This window comes from Protomyctophum parallelum, assembly GCF_964188405.1.
Source record: "Protomyctophum parallelum genome assembly, chromosome: 1".
Classification (NCBI taxonomy): Eukaryota; Metazoa; Chordata; class Actinopteri; order Myctophiformes; family Myctophidae; genus Protomyctophum; species Protomyctophum parallelum.
In genome coordinates this window covers 71943394-71964443 of record NC_139697.1, presented here as the reverse complement: position 1 = coordinate 71964443, position 21050 = coordinate 71943394, and the positions used below count along the sequence as shown (strand labels likewise).

The 21050-nt window shown below is 42.4% G+C and overlaps 1 protein-coding gene across 1 annotated transcript in view; it reads left to right on the top strand.

Moving 5' to 3' along the window:
* Positions 1-21050, top strand: part of septin8a (septin 8a) — a 37993-nt gene that overhangs the window by 3069 nt on the left and 13874 nt on the right. Inside the window, exons 2-5 of the mRNA XM_083780702.1 lie at positions 8462-8576; positions 8903-9098; positions 12218-12404; positions 19945-20106. Of these exons, the coding sequence (XP_083636828.1) occupies positions 8462-8576; positions 8903-9098; positions 12218-12404; positions 19945-20106 (660 nt within the window). The remainder of the gene's footprint in view (positions 1-8461; positions 8577-8902; positions 9099-12217; positions 12405-19944; positions 20107-21050) is intronic.

The following is a 21050-nucleotide window of genomic DNA, read 5'->3' as shown; positions in this document are numbered from 1 at the left end:
TATGCTTTGGGAGTGCCCTTGCACTAGTGACACAGATTCGATCCACCCACTCACATTTTGTAAGTCGATGTCCCTCTGCCAGAGATTCAAGTGCAACTGTACAGCAGTTGACTCATGTGCCATTTTGGTCTCTCCCTCGTCAATGCGAGTGGTAGTGTTGTTCCGCAGGTGTGTCCCATGTTTCCATGGGGATTCTCTGCTCCGACACGGTGCACAATGTGTGAGATCTAGTATCTACCCAATTGTCTTCTGGGACTTTGCTATATCTACGCATGCAGCAGTAAATAGCTGCAGAAGCAATGACCTCTGCCTCTATGAATTGCACATGCTTCTGTGTCTGCCTAATTGAACCCCTGGCAAGTACACCGCAAAGTTTTGTTTTCCAAGTAGTGTGCATTATAATGATAGTGGACAACTGGACAAAGTAATAGTTGTAAAACCCATTTCATTTTCCAGGCTCAATGTTAAATCCCAGTCAATATTCATGGATCCAATGCTATTGATTTGTTAATAGTGGATTTGCAGGAAGCACTCGTCTATATATCAATCCATGTTGTAGTACCTTACCTTCATGAATAGAGGAGAACCTGTTGTTAAAACCCTCTGAGCATTACCTGATGAAACTAAATACTGCAACTATTCAGGGCATCTCATAATCGGCAAACACATTTTTTTGAAATAACAGATCTTCTGTAAAAAGCTCTCATCGTTTATTTGGTGAAGATATTTGGTGTAGGATGAAAAGGAGGGCGCCTAGTGGTGCAGACCCCAGGGGGACCCCAGACAAAGTATATACCGTAAGCATAAGGTGGTTTAAGTGGTTAATTGATCACAACAAGAAGGCCCTGTGTTCCAAACCAGCTGGCCTGGGGCCCCTTTTTCTTTTTGTGTAGTGTACTGTACATATTCATGTAGGTTTCCTCTAGGTCAGTGGTTTTCAAAGTTTTTGGTCTTCAGTACCCCCTTTTCCTGATTGCTGAATCCAAGTATCCCCTTTAATCGTCAACAACATTTTGATTAGAAAATATTGATATAAAAAGTCCAGTGTTTATGTCAATATGTTGTGCTAGTCAAAATTCGTACTTAATTTGCGTTAAAGCTTTACAGAGCACCACGTTCATGTACATTTGTCAATATTTTATCATTTAACATGACCGGAAAATAAATGTTTCCATTTCTCATATCTGATACTTCCGTGACCGCGGAGAGCAAAGGTCCGTTTCTCAGTGGATTTATCATCTATGAAGGTTAAGAAACAAATTGAGCCGCCATGCCCCTCGCAAAAATGTGAGCAAAATTTGTGAGAGCCCCAAATCCATATGGCCACCATTAACGACAGCATGTTAAGGCACAATTAGGCAAAAGTACATTCTGCTTTAAAAGGGACACCCTTTTTGCAAAGAAATACTGTATATGATAATGATGTTTAGAAGATTTAGAACACTTTCCTGGGGGTCTTTATGTGTGTAATATGTAGTTTTAGATATTTTAGATTTTAGCAGTGAGCCCAGTGTCAGAGGTATCGCGAGATTTGGCTGCCAGACAGGAAACGGCGGACAGTCTAGCAATACTTGGCACGTTCAGAAACTTACTTTTTGCTCTTTAGATACCTCTATAATATTACACAGTGTACACATCGAAAAGCAACACAGCAGACTAATAATAATAATAATAATAATAATAATAATAATAATGTGTTGTAATAATAATAATGTGTTGTATGTATTCTGTTATTTTCCAGAAGCGATAACTTTTTACAAAAGATCTCAGTCATTCAGAAATAGTGTTTGTTCATGAGCTGGTCACTGGGCTCTCACTGCATCCAATGCATTCCACCGAACTTCCGGGTGTAGTTTGGCTACCGTGGTGCGTCAGGAATTGCATGATAGGGAAAATGACGTTGGTGACCTTACCTCCATTCCATACCTTGATGTAGTCCAGGAAGTAAGTGAGCCCAGTGTCCATGACATCAGAGACACTGGGCTCACTGCTAAAATCTAAAAGATCTAAAACCACGTATTACACACATAAAGACCCCCAGGAAAGTGTTCTAAATCTTCTAAACGTCGTTAACATATATTTGTTTGCAAAAAGGGTGAAGTGTCCCTTTAACCCATGTAGACCTGAGGCCGATTCTAAAAACGCCTCCTAAAACCTAACCTAAGGTTTTGGTTTTCTGAAAACCTTCAGATTCTGATAAAAAAGAAAAGAAAAAAAAAGATGTTGCTATATATGAGACACATCCATTCCAGGTTTTGCACGAAATACATTCGTGCAAAGTGACACAGAATTCGATCCACCCACTCACATTGTGTAAGTCGACGTCCCTCTGCCAGAGATGCAAGTGCAACTGTAATACATTTGTAATGAATGCACCTTTTACACGGCTGTTGAATGCAGCATGACATTTTGTCTGTCACTTTTCTTTTTTTATAATATATTTATTTATCCCATGATTTTGTAACCCATTTTTCACCCCTGTGTCAATCATCTAATGTGATCCTGGGCTCTACACACCCTCCACCAACCTAGTCCCCATATATGCGGGACAAGGGGAGAGCAACGGACTTGAACTCATGCTTCCTTCATGCCTGAGTCATTTTGTCTGTCACTATATGCAGTGTTCATATGCATATCAGGAAATGGGAGCTCGCTTAACATCTGTCTCGTAACATTTCTCCAGTCTGTCTAGTGTCTAGTCTTTTTTTTGTCTTTCCTGTTGGGCATATGAGCGATGAGACTGGGGAGAAATGCAAGGCATATGACGCGTGTGTGCGTGTGTATGTGCGTGTGACCGTGTGTGTGTGTTGTTCTGTGTGAGTAGCGCAGGCAATGGCATGGGTATGATAATAATCAGACAGCCACCATGTTTTACGTTGCTCCTCATGGATGACTGATGACACACTCATGACCAAAATCTCAGCCATCTGCATTCTCTTACTAGACTCAGAGGGTTGGACCAGCAGCTAGCCTCGGTCCCAGGCTTACTTATCTGCGAAAAGAAAAGCCTGGTCACAACGTAGAGAAGAGAAGAGAAGCTATCGGCGGATGTATCCTCCGGGAACATCCGTCAAATGTATTTCCCCCGGATACGATATTTTCCAGACCAATCGCAACACTTGTTTCATTCGCGGAGAATGTAAACTGATTTGTAAAGCATCAACGTCATTTCCTTGGGCAATACTTCCGCTAAAATCCCGCAACTTCCGCTGATAGTCTTTTCAGCGTAGGTCTTGCCCAGGGTGATGATTTGAGGTATAGGGCTGGGGTGGTATGGATTTCTTTGTTGTCGCGGTAATTACCGTAATCACTGTTTACCGACGGTATGGTATCGGTATTGAGCGATACCTAAAAAGAATCACACTTGTGTGAAGTGAGGGGTGCTCTTAACATCATGCAGGTAAAATGACATTCATTTGATGCGTGCAACAATGGCTCTGGTTGAGCTGTCCTGATCAGCAGTTCATGTCATGACATGAACTGCTGATTCATATTAGTAACTACCATTTATTTACCATTCATGAGATATGAGTAGTGGTACCAGTGTCACAACGCGTCAGCCTGTTGCTGTCTGGCTTAATCTATGTCAGTTCTGACACAAACTGTTTGTTTACATGTGCGTGGGTGAATGAAAGGAGATGGAGAGACTTTGGAGAGATGAGAACTGAGACGGGTAGTTAGGTAGAGTAGTGTCTGGAGGAGAGAATTCATGAATATGAGTATTTCGGATACAATCAGGCAAACTCGCTGGCAGAGGACCAATGTGATTGTAGGTCCCATATGCAATGTGCATGCATGTGTATGAGTTGACCCAGTTTTTGCCTTCAGCATACATTGGTGTTGTACGATAATTGAGAATGTATGGGTCTATGTGAAAATGTATCTTTTTTAAACGGGAGATCCATAATTTCACCAGATGCTCCATTTGGAAATAATGTATCACTAACAATAGAGTGATTTTAGAGTGGGATAGCAAGTTATTCATTACTTCAATAGTCTGACGGCATTACACCATTGTATTCAGTACAGTTCTTCTCACCCATCAGTCCAAGCTAAAGTGATCATGATCCATGATCAACATTATAATTTCATCTGTGAATAGATGAAGAAAAGGTGATGTGTAGAAACGATTCAGGAGACTAGCCCGGTGCCCGGCTGTAGAGCACCGAGTCAGTAACCATGGAAGTTGGAGATCCATGCCCCACCCGGCTATGCAATACCTGTTGTACCTGTTCCATCTGTCTGTGTTCCTTTTATGCCCACATATGGAGATCTCTGTATCTGTCTCTCTGTGTCCCTTCCCTTTATTCCTATATATGGAGTTCTGTCAGGAATGCCCAGATATGAAGTGTTGTCAGAACAGGCCAGCTCCATATATGGAGATATAGGGGTGATCAGGTCCAAAGCCCGGGCAGAGGCCTTTGTGCTGGTTCTGGACAACGGTGTATCTGCCTGACCCGACACTGGGCACAGCACAGCACTCCCTGTTGTGGTGTGGAACGCTTGTGTCGAATTTGAAGTCGGTGGGGCGAACGGTTCTCGAGTTACGTGGATTACAGATGTTGTACACACACGTACGTGCGGTGCCCGTTGGGCACTGGCCTACTTGGAACGATGCAAGTTGGAACTCCATATATGGAGTTCTTTGTCAGAGGCCTTCTGTGGGTCCGACCAACTCGACACCGGGCACTGCACTCCCTGTGGGGGTGTGGAACGCGTGTGTGGAATGTGAAGTCGGTGGGGCGAATGGTTCTCGAGTTACGTGGATTACAGACATATTACGTACACACGGAGACTTGGTGCATTTATAGATAAGATAGATTTCCTATCACTGTCCTCTAGTTTAAAATGACATCACACACTTCTAAAGCTGTAGTATGAGTTCAGGGCATTAACGGGAGGGAAAGCATTTGTTGTGTTCATGGTGTGGTGTTTATTAGTGGTGCATTCAATTAATCAATATGACAAATCCAATATATATATATATCGATCGACAATCCGGACGATAGTCTACCGAGAGGCTGCTGTACCGATACAGCAATAAAACGGCATGAATTGTCTGGGTGACGCAGTGTTACCAAACGTACCTCTGTTTAACGTTATCAAAGCCCCCCTTGCCAGTTGCAATGCACTCCCTTCCCAGACCCCATGTTAGGCTGTTTAGACATTTATTTTAATTTAAAGATCTCTGTGGGCCTGAAAGTGCATTATTGTATTTGTGCAACATGGTCATTATTTTGAATAAACGTTTAATCGAGATGTATCGATATATCGTATCTATATGGTATTGTGTGCCTCTGTATCATGATACATATCTATCGTGAGATTGCAAGCAATATCCACCACTAGTGTTTGTCAGATGGACAAAGTCACAAAACTCTTTTTATTTTCCAGTAAACAGTTTTGTGTAGCCAATGTTAGAATTTTACATTGCAGCGTTGATGCTGGAACAATACATCAACTGATCCTATTGCACCTTTTTTTCCCTCTTGAATACAGTAGGTTTGGGTTTTTCAGTCAAAGCTGTTTCTTGGCGAGATGTCTATATTATATATCCATTATCAGCTGTTTAGCCTCGGGGAACCGTGAACATACTTTGGTATCAGTTTGACTAGACCACTCTCAACACACACACACACACACACACACACACACACACACACTTAGTCATTTCCTGTTGGGCCAGCGACAGCGATATGCTGGCCTGGGAAATGTGTTGTTTACTCAACGTGGGACAATTGACCTGAAAACCTCCATTCCACTCATACCTGGAAGAGTATTCTCTGCTCTTCTTTGCTCTATCATGGATGGATGGATAAATATATAGATGGATGGCTCATAGTTTCCTCAGTAGCCCTAGCATGGGTGATGGAACATTTAGCTGCCACATGTGACTGCATGCTGTCATTCACTAGCACACACACACACACACACACACACACACACACACACACACACACACACACACACACACACACACACACACACACACACACACTACATTGTTCATGTAGCCTACCGCTGTTGTCGAAAATAGAAAACATAGCTGGCCTGGCAAGTTAATACTTTTCTCATTTACCATGATTTAGTCTACTTTTAGAAATTACCTGTTATATTATGAATCTGTTGATGGCAAGAAAGTCACTGACTTACATAACTGACTGTGCAAAAACTCAACTCAGGTAAGGAAAAAACGGCAACACTGCAATTACTTTTTTTGTCTGAGACCGCAGTGATGTGCACATGCATGCACTGAAAGACTGTACACACTAACAGCACACCCACTCACACACACACACACACACACACACTGAAAGACTGTGCATGCACATGCACGCAGCCACACACACACACACACACACACACACACACACACACACACATTCAGCTTGTTGGATCTTGGCTCGGGGAATTTGTGTCCACGTCTGCACTCTGCAGTTGTCTGATCCTTAAAGATAACACAGGCAGGCAGGTTTGGTCTGCATGCCCCTCTGTGGCCCTCATTCATACATAATCCACATCCTCAGCTCGACAGGTTTCCAATTCATACACACATCCTCAGATAAATACATTATCAAAATAACTTTCGTTCTTTTTTTTAGTTTTTTTTACTACACGTTTCCATTCCAGGCTGATGGTCACACGCCTTCCCCTCTAGCTATCTGTCAGTCAGTCCAGATCCGTGGCACGTCTCATTTCTGCTTTCTTCCAGATTAGTATCTCCTCAAGCTTCAGTCACGGCGTCCTCCGCACTGTGGGCTACCGTGTTTTCTTGGCTTCATGTAACAAGCATTTCGTTAACCCATTAAGACCTGAGGCTGATTCTACAAATCCCTTCTAAATCAGTAGTTCTCTTTTCCAATTTTTCAAAAATGTTTAAAAATAGCAGCTTTGAGCTTGTATATCTATTTTTTTAATGGCCCCTGCAAGAATCTAAAATGACACGGATGCTTATTTGGTTTTAATGGGTTCATGCATGAAGTGGTTGACCAGCAAAATTAGAATTATCCCCACCTCTATCTAGTTATCGTAGCTATGGCGTGTCCCAGTGGAACTGAGCATTATCTTTGATTCATTCATCTTTATGTGTCTCCTTTGCCTTCATCCAATGCATTATTGTTTTATAACATTTACTGCGATCAATTGTCACTGCTATTCAAATTTAGAATTGTGTAGCCTAATTCCTATTTACAGACCCGGAGCACATTGATCTGTCCGTCAACTGGGGCCATTGTTATAATAATGTGCGGTTGTACAACTGTTCAGTCCTGTATTGCCTTGCTCAGCTCAAGTCGGATCACTTCTGTATGTGTGTTGCTTCACTCGCTTGACGTTAAACCCTGCCTTGCACAAGTCAGCCCAATTTTCTCGTGCTCCCTTTCCCTCTCTCTCCCTCTCACGCTACCCCCATCTCATCACGCTGTACAGTTACACGTTTGCATGCTGACTGAGTAGGGAAATGGCATTTAATCAAACGTACCGATTTAGGGTGGGCTGTGATAGAGTTGTATTCAGCTCCACTTTGCTCCGCGTTCAGGCAGACTGTGTCCAGTGACATCAGCTCCTAAAAATGCAGCCCTTCTGGGAATGACTGAGCCAGACATCCAGTACTCTGGTGGTGGTCACATGCACCTCAAGGTGCTCTGTCTCCTTCCCACTCAGAAAAGATGGGTCTGGTAAACGAGGTGAAACAGATAATATTCCACTGCACTAACTTAAAACTAACTCTTTCTAAGAACAGTTCAATATTTCATATTTGCGACATTGAATTTAAAGTAATTTGTGGTAAGGTTGCTATGAATGGCCATGCCTTTAAAATAAAATACTGTAAGTAAAAAAAAAAAAAGAAGAAAGTGAAGAAATCTTTGCATTGTGAGCTTGTAGATTCATCGTACAACAAAGTGTATACAGTATGCATTCCTAACTAGTTTGTTTCCAGACAGACATTTTTCTTTCTATGGTTTCTGTCTTCATTTTCCAGCCCACCATATCTAACTTGCTCCCCGAATTCTATAGCCGTTTCTCTGTGAGAAGTCCTTGTGGCTGTGAAGTATTATTCTGAAAGCTCACACCTCCCACAGGCCGTGATTACTTAACTGCTGGAGAGGATGGGTTTTTCATCTGTGCAACGTATGGAAATACTTTGCTGTTCATTTGCATAAGAATGTGAAGGCTTTGACAAACCTATGGTCTTAAGCATGAGTGGGTTTTCCAATTTTCTCACATGCTGTCAGTGTCAGAGGAAAATCATGCTCCCGTCGAGTACTGTAGCTAGTACAGTAGCTACATTTCTCTGTTCCACTTGCTTGACTTGATGATTTTCTTTGTCTTGGAAGAAATTAAATAACACAAAATAAATGCAAAAGCCCTCTAGTGTTGAAGTGGCCTTAAACAAGTCACTAAGAGAATGTTAATGTATTAATTAGTCTATTAAATGTGTTTTGTTTGTTTTTTGTTTTAGAATGAAGAGAAGCGCAACCTGACTTTGGGCGGCCATGTTGGATTTGATAGCCTACCTGACCAGCTGGTCAGTAAATCGGTCACACAGGGTTTCTGCTTTAACATCCTTTGCGTAGGTAAGTAGCACATTGTGTGTGTGTGTGTGTGTGTGTGTGTGTGTGCACGTAACTAGTCACAAAAAAATATCCTGCTGGTTTCTGTTCTGTAAACTTTCTCTTGATCTCTTGGACAGATGTAATTGCTCAAAGCACTTTAACTGCGTTTAACTAAAACAAACCCAGCACTGTTGTCTTCTGTTCCCCTGACATGAGCGACATGTACATGCCTTCCAGTTGTATTGCTGCCCTAAACACTTTTGTCTGAGAGCTGAAGGATTGCCCCCCTGTGAATCTTTCACTGCTTGACTCTCTTTCTTTCATTCTGCCTGTATCTATTCCCCCAGGGGAGACGGGCATTGGCAAGTCAACGTTAATGAACACACTCTTCAACACCATGTTTGAGAACGAGGAGGCCAGCCACTACCAGAACGGAGTGTACTTACGACCGCGAACCTACGACCTTAAGGAGAGCAACGTCCATCTAAAGCTGACCATCGTAGACACAGTGGGCTTTGGAGACCAGATCAACAAGGAGGACAGGTATGGGCGGAGCATTTCAACCTAGCCCGAGCACCAAATGCATTAGGATAATTCCAACATGGTTGGTTAACCTGTAGAAAAAAGAGAATGGTTGTTTAACCTAATAAGACCTGAGGCCAATTCTACAAATGCCTTCTAAACCAGTAGTTGTTCAAAAATGTTCAAAAATAGCAGACCTACAAGCTCGCAGCACGGCACGAAGAGATGCACTGTGAACTGGTAAATCTACCATTTTCTTTTAATAACCAATGTCTAAAACTTCAAATCTAAAATGAGACGGATGCTTCCCTGGTTTTAATGGGTTAAAGATACATTGAGATTGAAATATTAGAGTGGAGGGCATTCATATAATTGTATTATGCACAGATTGGAGATCCAGTTCAAGAGAGATTCATGCATGCATGCATGCGTGTGATGTGTAAACCTATGATGTGGCTGTTTTTATGAGGGCCCTAGGAAGAGTAGTTGTTACCTTGGTAACAAATGCGGATCAAAATAAAATGTAATCAAAAGTAAGTACATGGAAATGAGGCAATAACTAAATCTTACAATGCACTTAAATAGAATCAGTAACACATCCCAACTCTAAAATAAAACGAGGTACTCCATGTGCATGCAGGTCAATTTCATATTGTCATTTGTCACTTTCACCATCCGGAACAGCAAGGCCATAATGCTACCTAGATTACATCCTGGTTTCTTTGGCGTACCACTGAGACACAGACTGACTGACTGACAAACCATTATCAGTCCAGACCTTACTCCATGAGGGGAAAGAGGCAGGGCAACGCTAACGGAGGACAAACTTGAATACTTGGTTTGAACATTTAGCTGCAGGACGGGGCGTTCTCGGTCTAGCATGGGGCTCCCGACTCACGCGACCCCCCCACCAATAGCCTCTCCTCTGTGGGGAGGAGGTGCCAGGAAGGCCATAAAACGCGACGTGACAAACCCTTCCGTCTAATGTGGATGGACGGGCTTGGAAAGGTCAAGAGGAGAAGAAGCATTCCACAGGGCCTGATTACTGTAAACAGGGCTGTGTCTGACACACCATATGGATGTTTTTTTCTCTGAGCCGTGTTGTTCAATCAGTGGTGATATGGGGCTAATTTCACCAGAACACTGGGTTAATTAGGGTATTTGTTATTATTAAAAATGTTACGTTGTTAGTATGGTATTATTAACGCTGGTATAAATTTAACTACCTTAATAAATTAAAGCAGGGTTCTGAGGTAAATATAACTGCTTAAGCTTTTAACAACTACTCTGTCCTTGGGAACCAAGCACATTAGAAGTACCCATATTAAAATAGTACATGGTCACTTTCCAGAAACATGTTTGCGTCCATGTTTGGGTCCCAACCCAGAGTTTGAGTAAGGCGCGATTCATACTCCTATTTTAGAGCCGGGGGGGGGGGGGGGGGCGGCTACCATCCTGAAGTCGGCTCTTCGGTGCTACTGAAATTCTCTGACGAGCCGAAATCATTTCGGCACTACAGCGGTAAAATAGGAGTATGAATCGGCCCTAACTCTGACATACTGTGTTTAAGTGAAGAAGCCGCCTGCCGTTGGAATGCAGGTCACACACAGTGTGGAGGGATCTCCTCAGCCCTGTGGGTAACCTACATCAAAAGAACAAGACCAATGGAAAGCTGAGAATATAATATACCGGCTTTGCAATGATGACTGAAAAGTCTGAAATGTGGGACTACTACTACTTCAACTACTACCAACTACTAGGGATGTTAAAATGACCCACTTTCGACAGTACAAGTAGTAATTGAAAATATCTATTTTTTTAATGGCCTATTCAAAACATTCAGGGCATGAATGTGGTGTTCGGTTCAATAAAGTTAGTGGTGGAAAAAATAGCCTTGCTCTAAATATAATAACACAGTGAAACATTTCTGAATGATGAAGTGTTGAGTGCAGCTGGAAGTGACAGGTGGACAGAACAAAGAGAGCATCTGCCAGTGTGGTTTCTGTCTGCTGCATAGGAGGAGCATTTACAGACTTCTTGTTACCTATGGGAATTGTGAAGAAATGTGTTGGATAAAAGACGAAATGTATATGACTTATGCCGGGTCAAGATGACCTATTTACTTAGACAGCCCCCCTGTTTGTCCGTTTGACAGCGTGAGGAGGAGAGAGTCGGACAGGCAAAACTAACTCCTTCTCCCTGCACTTTAAACTGCATTTCCATGCAGATTTAGACGGGGCAAAATCCACAAGCACTGGGGGGTTATAGTAAAAGATATACGGACGTTGATATCATTAAATTACCCGAGCTGCGCTCTCACCAACGATTCAGAAACGGAGAAATGCATTATAACAACAATTGTAATATTACTTTTTTTTTTTAAAGATATTTCTTTTGCGGCTTACGCCTTTTATTGGTTTTTTGAAGGGACAGACAGTAGGCTGACAGGAAACGGGAGAGAGATGGGGGAAGACATGCAGTAAAGGCCGTGTCGGGCTCGGGAGTCGAACCCGCGGCACACTGCGACCCCAGACGGTTACGCCACAGCCTGGGCCTGTTTGCTATTGTTAAAGCATTGTTTTAGCTCATAGGTCTACATAGGAATCCAAAAAAGGCACATAAAGTCTAAAAGAGCCGGGTTAGTGCACTGTACATAATCTCCTTATGAGCCATGAGGGCTTGAGTTTCACGTACGTGCACTAATATGTTAAAGTTGTACCAAAGTCAAATTTTGAAAGTTTCTGGAGACTTATCAGACAACCCAAAGTGAATGGGATTACTGGAACAGTAGTACAGGAAAATGTCCCTAACATGTGGACTAGCCCAAAACTGTGCAAAATGGGACCATTTCACATGTTCAGATTCATAATTCCCTGGTGAACACTGTAGGTCTGTCAACAACACCCAAATGCAAGTTTCACGCTCTTCTAAGCAATGTGGTTTCATTATTGTGGCATTGAACCAAACCAATTTGTTACTTAAAACTTAAATCATAAGTCACTTTGTTCTTTTCTCTAGCGACAAGCCTATGTTCCTTTCATGTTAATTTGCAATGCATGAATAAGAACACAAATATTTATGCTCCTGGCCACAGATATAAATCCTTGGTATTAATGTTGTTGATCTCTCTGGCTGTGCAGCTACAAGCCCATCGTGGATTATATCGACACCCAGTTTGAGAACTACCTTCAGGAGGAGCTGAAGATCAAGCGCTCGCTGTTCAACTACCATGACACCAGGATTCACATCTGCCTTTACTTCATTGCTCCCACGGGCCACTCGCTAAAGTCCCTGGATCTAGTGACCATGAAGAAACTGGACAGCAAGGTATGTGTACATATGAACGCATGCACGCACACACACACACACACACACACACACAGACGAGGGATTACTCTGAGGGGGGAAAGCGCACACTCCCACACACTCCTTTCCCGTCTTTGAATGGCTTTTAATGACGATGAAATTTGAACTGCCTTTCACTGTGAGTGGTGTCGATTCACTGAGGCGTGGAGATCCCTGATCTTTGTGCCAGGGTGTGGACTTCTCTGTGTCCCTTTAGACAACGGGGGGAAAAGCCTCCCAGCTTCCATGTCATCACATTTCAAGGGGGGCTATACGTTGGCTTTCTTCTAAGTCACCACATCAGAAGAATAGACATAGACTTTTATCGAGTATTGTCGGGGATTAAGGGTCTTGTATCTGGTAAAGGAAATACTGGAAGACTGGATGAATATCTATAGGCCAATGTGTGGATTTGGATGTGGACCGATTTTTCATTACACACATTCATGCGTTCTTAAACTTCATCGGTTAATATACTTCCAGCGTCTTGAGAATGAAAATTCTGCAGCTTGTTATTTAATATAATTCAGAACAAGACAAGACATTGGATTTACAGTGACATTGAATCATGAAGACTAATGCACCACCATCATGAGCTAAGAGTTAACGGGAAGATCTCAAGAAGACCGCCTATGAATCACTCTCCCATTCTTACCTGGAACTAACATTGGGACAGTTTGTGCTTGGGTCTCTAGTCTAAAATCACACCCGTGTGAATTGAGGGGTGCTAATATATTAAAGTCTAACTCATGTTAATCAGGTGATGTAATCGTGATGTAACAAACGGTGCCAACACAAACATTAAACGCCATTAACAATAAAGAGACAATATGACATAATGAGGGACAATATGACGTAAATGTTCCCTTCATTGTCAATGGCGTTTTTAAAACAAACATTGAACTAAAAACAAAAATTAAACATGTGTATATAGGAGGGGCTAGTGCCCCTCAAAAACACACAAGTATTCTCTGGTCATGCGAGGACCCCGTGTAAACTGTCTCAAAAAGTGGTTCTGGGCCCTGGTCTATAATGTAGGACACACACATTGATGTGCTTCATTCAGGGCAGCTGTGTGAGAAGCGTACATTCCCCTTTGGGCATTGGATGCAAGGTCTGACATCCATACATCGACAGTGGGCTGTTGAGGACATGGTCACTGGATTGTTCTCAATTAGACAGCCTGTGTGTGTGAGTGGGGGGGGGGGCTCATTACAACTGCAGTTTGGACTCGGCGTGGAAGTGGGGGCAAAAGAGCGTGTGAGAGAGGACAAGTTGGCGAACGAGTAGAGGGAGGATGAGAGACCAAAAATAGATGATCATACTTGACCACAAAGTCATTCATCAGGACAGGAGGAGTGTGTTCTCTGTGACTGTTGAACTATGTTCTTCAACTATGTACAAGCTGCTTTTCATCAGGGTGATGTGGACAAGATTGAAGTCTCACAGCCATTCACTAGAAATATAGGTGTAGTTATAGCTTATCTAACTGAGATGGCCAATGAAAACTCAAGACAGAAATCAAAACATTACAGATACTAGAGAAATGCCACATAAAATTATCTTTTTTTTTGAGGGCTAGCCCCTCTTATGTCCAGCTTTGAGGGTCTGTGTAATCACATACATTGTAGACAAAAGTGTATAAACGCAAACATTGAAGACAAAATTGAGGACGCAAATTGTGATTGGCCAGAATGAGATGATGTATGTTGATATAAGAGCGCCCCTTAAATATAAATGTAATAAAATCTTTTCCTCAATTATTATGGCCCCTTTTGGAAAAAAGGAGATAGTGGCAATTAAATGGTGAAAGTTCAAAGTGCTGTTGTGAATGCTGGTCCATGTCTGCAAAGCATGTGTGACGGGGGCAGAAAGAGTGCAAAAGGTGGCGACAAGAACATTTTATTGGCTTTAACCCATTTAGACCCGAGTTAAAAACATTCACTTTGAAAGAATATATATTCAAAGTTTTGCGACACATTTTAACGATTTTTCAAAAATAGCAGACCTACAAGTTCGTAGCGCGCAAGAGCTTGTAGATCTGCTATTTTTCAATAGCTAAATTATAACATAATGTTTAAAACACCAAAAGGGGTTCCCGCTCAAAATGGGTTAAATGCAGGGGAATGATATGATTCATAATGCTATGTGTGAAATTCGACAAACCAGCTTACCACCACCCCCTCATCGCGTAAGTGACACTTATATGCTCGCATGCTGTAGCAGTGTTGTTCATTAGTCCAATGTGGTTCCTCCATTTTTCTGAGTCTACTTAATGAGCTATGGGGATGTTGTGCTTGCATTGGCTTGCAGGTTGCATCAAACGAGGGAGATAAACACACCAAACCTATAATAAAGAAACTGAAAGGAGTATATATACTGTATATAAGACAAAAACTCAACAAAAACTGTCTGCAATGAGTTAAGGAAGTCAGGATCAGGGGTGTATGAAAGTTTATGGATGTAGTGGCTAATATAAGATTGTATGTTGTGAATATAAAACCAGAGAAAAGGCTATGCTAAAAAATTGCTGAGCTTGGTGAGGGCTGCAAGAACCGACACACTGACGGGCTGTAGTTGCTTAGAGAACACTGGCTAGATGCTCCCATGGACCTCAATAGCACCTCAGCTACACCCAGCTAAGGACCTGAAAGACACACAAAAATGCAGTCATTACAGGTGACAACAGTGCCAGTCTTACCGGGTGGCAGTGACTCAGGAGTAGCGGCCACTTGTAAACTGGAAGGTTCCCAGTTCTCCCCCAGAGTCAGTGTCGAAGTGTCCTTGAGCAAGACACTAAACCCCTAAATGTGCAGGTTGGTGCTTGCATGGTTTCCGCCGCCATCGGTGTATGGATGTGTGTGTGAATGGGTGAATATAATGCACATCATATATGTGGGTGATGCACCATTTAACCTTCTGTGACTGTCAGATTTTTTGTCAATGTTTATATTATCTAGTAGTGGTTTCCATACAAGCGCGCCTTTAAAACGCCTTTAAACTACTAGAAACTAGCACACACGCGAGTCATGCTACCTTACTTAATTGTGCAGCTAGATCCAATTAGTTTTTTAACACAGATTTACAGTATCGTATGACGCATGTCATTTCTTAGATGCCACAAATGACTACCGGTACTTGTTTTTCAGGGCAATATTAGCTACCATAATATAGTGTCTATTGTGAGGCAGCGATGTGATGACGCATCAAGACGAAACAGATGGCCGGGCTGTGAGCAAAACCTTGGCGGCTTTTTGCCTACTTTTGCCACCTGTCTCCTGATGCCATCCAAAACGGTGGCAGCCTGGCAGCCCATTTCAACCAACTCTCGCTGTTGTCTTTCTAAAAAGCCGTACGTTTTTCAAAATTGACATTGATTTGCTTGAAGAAGAAGACACAAAATGAATGCTATTCTACCCTTTGCCAAGTCTACACTTTCCAAGAGAGCAAAGAGCAAAAAATAGAAGTAAAGAATAGAAGCCCACCTGAGCTAATGCTCTCCTTGTGCGAACCAAGCCATTGTAGCTTACCCTATTTATCTTTATCCCCTGCATGGCAGCTTACTGCACCTGAGACCTACACCGATGTGACACAGCTCACAAACACTAATGCTGTTTAGTGTTTAAACACCAGTATGAGCCAAAGTATAGCCGCTTAACTCAGCCAAACCTCTCTCTCTCACTGTCGTAAGCCCCTGGGGTAAGGACGGAGCAGATTTTATTATGAAATATGAATGAAATTGTATTGACATGATTTGGTTTTACGCTGTTGCCTTGAAAGGCGAAACAGCTGTTTCAGCGAATGCATTCATCCAAACCGATCTGCAGCATTTCCAGTGCAGTAACATGCTCGTTAGAGTACAGTAGTCGTGTATCCATTTATTTGTTCGAGTGGCATAGGCATAAAATCTATACTACTACAGTACACACCAATGTGAACACAGGCAAACGTTGATGCATCCCACTTTTCTTTATTTTTTTTTATTTTTTTTAAGATATTTTTTTGCGGCTTAAGCCTTTATTGATTTTTTAAGGGATAGAAAGTAGGCTGACAGGAAACGGGAGAGAGATGGGGGGATGACATGCGGTAAAGGCCGTGTCGGGTCCGGGAGTCGAACCCGCGGCACACCGCGACTGGATCACCAGTCCGGTGCCCAGACCGTTACGCTACGGCCTGGGCCCATCCCACTTTTCTTTAGCATGCATGACAGGTGTGTTTATTCGGTGCCCTCTTTCCAGACACGACTGAAGCAGCGTTATGATTTTGTCAAAAGTGCAACATTTTCTAAAACGTCTTATTTCAGATTCAGAATCATTTACTTAAGCAAACAAATAAATAAGCTTCAACACTGTAGAGTGTATGCGCATGCATAAAGTGAGTGGCAAAGTGAGATTAACATTGTTTAATGTCGTTTAAAGCAATCGTATAGGACTTTTCTGTTTTTTGTTTCTTTGCCACTCAGTAGGCGTTCCTGCATAACTTCCGGGTATGATGATGATGTCACACGCATACCCTAATAGGTTTCCAAAATAGCTGATCTACAAGCTCACAACTGACACAACATATCGCAACAAAACGTTGTGAGATTGTAGATCAGCTATTTTTTTTAAAGTTTAGAAAATTGGTGAAATGGTTTGCCTATAATAGGTATGCTAAGTTTAACATGGTAAATTTTGGCATTTTTTCTTTTTTGCTAATACCAATGTAGTCATAAGAGTCAAATGATGATCAATATATCGGTCTGGTTGGCTCTGGTGATCCCCATAGTTAGGACTGACTTCAAGTTAAAGTTCTGACTGAGTATACAAGTAATCCTTGTATACCGATCTTCCAGGAACAAGATGAGACAATTCACTAATGTGCTCCAATTTGGGGTCATTTTGAACACTGATTGAGAGCATTTAAAACATTAAACAAACTTAAAGGGCACTCTTAACAGTGGGCTTTGTTTTTAATCCGAGAGCACTGCCAAAAGCGAGTCATGACCACAGACATGATGGCCTATCGGCCAGCTGAGTCAGGAAGCAGGTTAGTAGACCAGAAAGCAGCCAAAACTTCCTTCAGAGAGCGGCCCTTTGCTGTCAGAGGAGAGACAATGGTGTTTTTCTTGTAACTGGGGTGTGTGCCACTCACCCTATAAAGGATATGGTGGTCTGTAGATAGCCGAGCAGGCCATTGAAAGAATTATTGCAGTTGCTAGAATCAGGCCTGTGGTTAAGAGGTGGCTAAAGGCAGGAAGAGAACCCAGCAGAGTGTGAAGAGACTAGAGAGTTATCGTTTTAAAAATGTGCACTACACAGTGGATGGCCTAGTGGATCCCAACCGTTATTTCTTAACTCAAGACCTGTGGCCGATTCTACACACCGCTCTTCTAAACAGTTAAAAAAATCCTATATCGGTGCTTCTCACATTTTTTTCACGTGAAGGACCCCCAAAATGATATGTATTTGGCCCCCATCTCAAAAACCTTTTTGTTCCGGCAGGGACGCAAAGATTTTAGTTTAAATCTTAACTTTAAAGGTACAGTATATATATTATTTTTTAAACATTTTTAGATTGATTGATGGATAGTGTTTTTGATTGATTGATTGAAATATTTATTAACAGTTTGTAGAATTTACAGTACATTTTAAGCACAAACTCACTTACTTTACTCACTCACTAACTCACTCACTTACTCTTACTGTATCTTGTCCTAAAAGCAAAATTATTGTCTGTGCAATGCAGTGTCCATTTTGCTTTGGAAACTGCCCATAGATCCGAAGTCCCTTTAGTCCGAACATGCACTGCTCCCGTGCTTGCGGTTAGGTTTAGGTTTGCTCTCGTGCTTGCGGTTAGGTTTAGGTTGGGGTTAGAGATAGAGATAGTAATTTCGGAACAATGAACCTTCTGACTAATGACACGGCACCTTTGCTTTTCCCACCTGTAATTATGTCATTGACCATGGACCTCTAGTTGGGGAAACTGGGGTAGAGGAGACAAATAATTCTGTTGGAAATAGTTGTTGGCAAAAGTGTGCTCCCAGACATAAACCGTGTTATCGTCAGCCAACTCTGGATGAAACCCTTGTGTCAGCATATTACTGCAGGCTACCCTGACACAAGGTAGCCTGAAGGTTGGGCTCGTGACAGGAAAGTCTCCCATTCAAATTCCTGGACTGAGTGGGAAAGGCTTGGTTTCCGCGTCTATCAACAACTTCTCTTGTAAGCGCTAACAAGGAGGCCTCCGGGAGACAGTGAGGCGTTGATGACTTGAATCTTGTGTGAATCCTAGTTAGTGATTTGGTTAATGCAGTCGTGTCTACAGGGCATTACAGGGGGGAATGCAGACAAACCGTGTGTTTGTTTGCTCCTCCTCCACTACTCTACTAGGATTATTTTCATAATCGTTGTTTGGCTCTGTTGGGTCCTAATTTAATAACACAGAATTAGTAAGACCTGAGGCCAATTCTAAAAATGCCTTTTTAAATCCGTACCAGTAGTCAATATCTTTCAAAAATAGCAGTTTCGTGCTGCGCTGCTATTTTTGACACACAAATCTAAATTGCTTTCCCGGTTTTAAAGGAAAATTCAGGTTCCGCCTATATTCGACTTCATTTCATTTGGGTTTCAACTTTCTTTATGAGACAGTCCCAAAAAAATAGTGCCTTCCCAATCTCAGTGGCATGGCTCCACACTGTATGCTGCGCTGCCAGTCACATTGAGCATTTTATTTTTGTCCAGTCAGCGGCGCTCATTAGCAGGTCTGGAGGAGTTCCAGACCAAGCTAAACTAGGCCAAACCACCACAACATACCATACGCAGCATACTGTATGGTATTTTACCTTTAATGTACTCTGTGTATACATGCATTTTTAATATGTGTACTCTGGCACACCCCATAACCCTAGCAGTGGTGGTGCCGTGCTGTAGCAGCATGTCTAAACACACAATATGGCGAGTGCGTATTCTCCAGAGGCGACCAGAAGGAGCTCATTCTAATAACGAGGAAACAAAAAAAGTAAGGAAAAGACGTGCTGGACGCTGTCACTGGGTATGCGTCATGAGCCCATGGCGCTAACTCGCACCGCTAGTTCGCTAACTTGTAACTGCTAGTTACTGTAATAACAATGGAATCTATAACAGTCTGAGCGATTGTGACCTTTGTCATATAATTGGTTCAGGAATATAATAGAAGACGGGTTGTTTTCTAATCACTTGCTTTTCGATGTGCACAGTACAGAATTAGTTTTGAGGCATCTTTTATTTCCCTGAGCCGAGTATTTTCTGGTCTGAATCGTTCAGAAACGGTGTTTGTTCATAAGCTGTCCGGCCGACTCTCATAGACTCCAGTGTTATTTCACCCAACTTCCGGTCTGGAATCGCTGGATGGAGGAAACGGCGTCGGCGACCTTTGTTTCCCTTGTCTAATAACGGGAAGTCTTTATGTGCCCTTTTCTCTTTATCTCCGTTTTCCCTCGTCTCTTAATCCATGCCTTCCGTGTTTCTCTCTCGCTTACCGTCTTCCCTCTCTCCTCTCTCAGGTGAACATCATTCCCATCATCGCCAAGGCGGACACGATCTCGAAGAGCGAGCTCCACAAGTTCAAGATCAAGATCATGAGTGAGTTGGTGAGCAACGGGGTTCAGATCTACCAGTTCCCGACCGACGATGAGGCCGTGACCGAGATCAACTCCTCCATGAACGTAAGCTCCACTCTGAAACTGCCACACTTGCATGCTTAACCCCATTTAGGCCTGAATTTAAAAAGAATCTTCTAATTCGTCCAGTTTTCTGAAATAAATATTTTCACGATTTGTCAGAAATATCAGACCTGCAAGCTCGTAGCGCGCCACTCGGTGGCGCGCTATGAGTTTCTAGATCTGCTATTTTTCAATAGCTAAATTATAACATTTTAACAATTAAAAAAGAATCTTCTAAATCCTCCAGTTTTCTGAAATAAATATATTCAAGATTTTTCAAAAATAGCAGACCTACAAGCTCGTAGCGGGGTGGCGCGCTATTTGTTTACTGTTGAGTGAGAAAACAATATTGCACATCAAGCTATTCATCCCCAGGAGGTTCCACAAAAATTATCCCAACCCCCAGTTTGTGAACCACTATTCTGGACCACCTTCCATCCTTTGTTGTTTGAACTATTCACCATGTGTTCGCTCTATGTAGACTGAGCCAAAAGCACTAAGCCAGATCCTTGTTGGAAGAGCCGGTCATGCCTCCCGCTGTTCCTAAGTGTCTATTGAAAACCTGTTTGACGTGCGGACCAGAGCATCTTTTTGCTTGAAGGGGAATATATATATACATTTTTAGCTTAAGACGTGCTGAGCTTTCAGCGCTGTCATAAAATACTGCATGCCCATTCCTCTGACAATAACAGGTGGACGCAAGGATGAGCGAGGTGTTCATAACACAGGCTGTGTAGCTGTTAGCACATGTTGAAAAGACGTTTCATGGGTGGTCTGTGGTCCGCAGCTGAAAAGAATATAATTAGTGAATACTTTTCATAGATTGTTTAGTCCCACATCGTTCTACTGTAGATGGACAGTGAATTGTGCTGAGTGTCAGAGACGGTAATAGAAAATGATTGTAAAAGCCTTTATAGTACCTGTGCTATGATGACAGGACTTAGAAT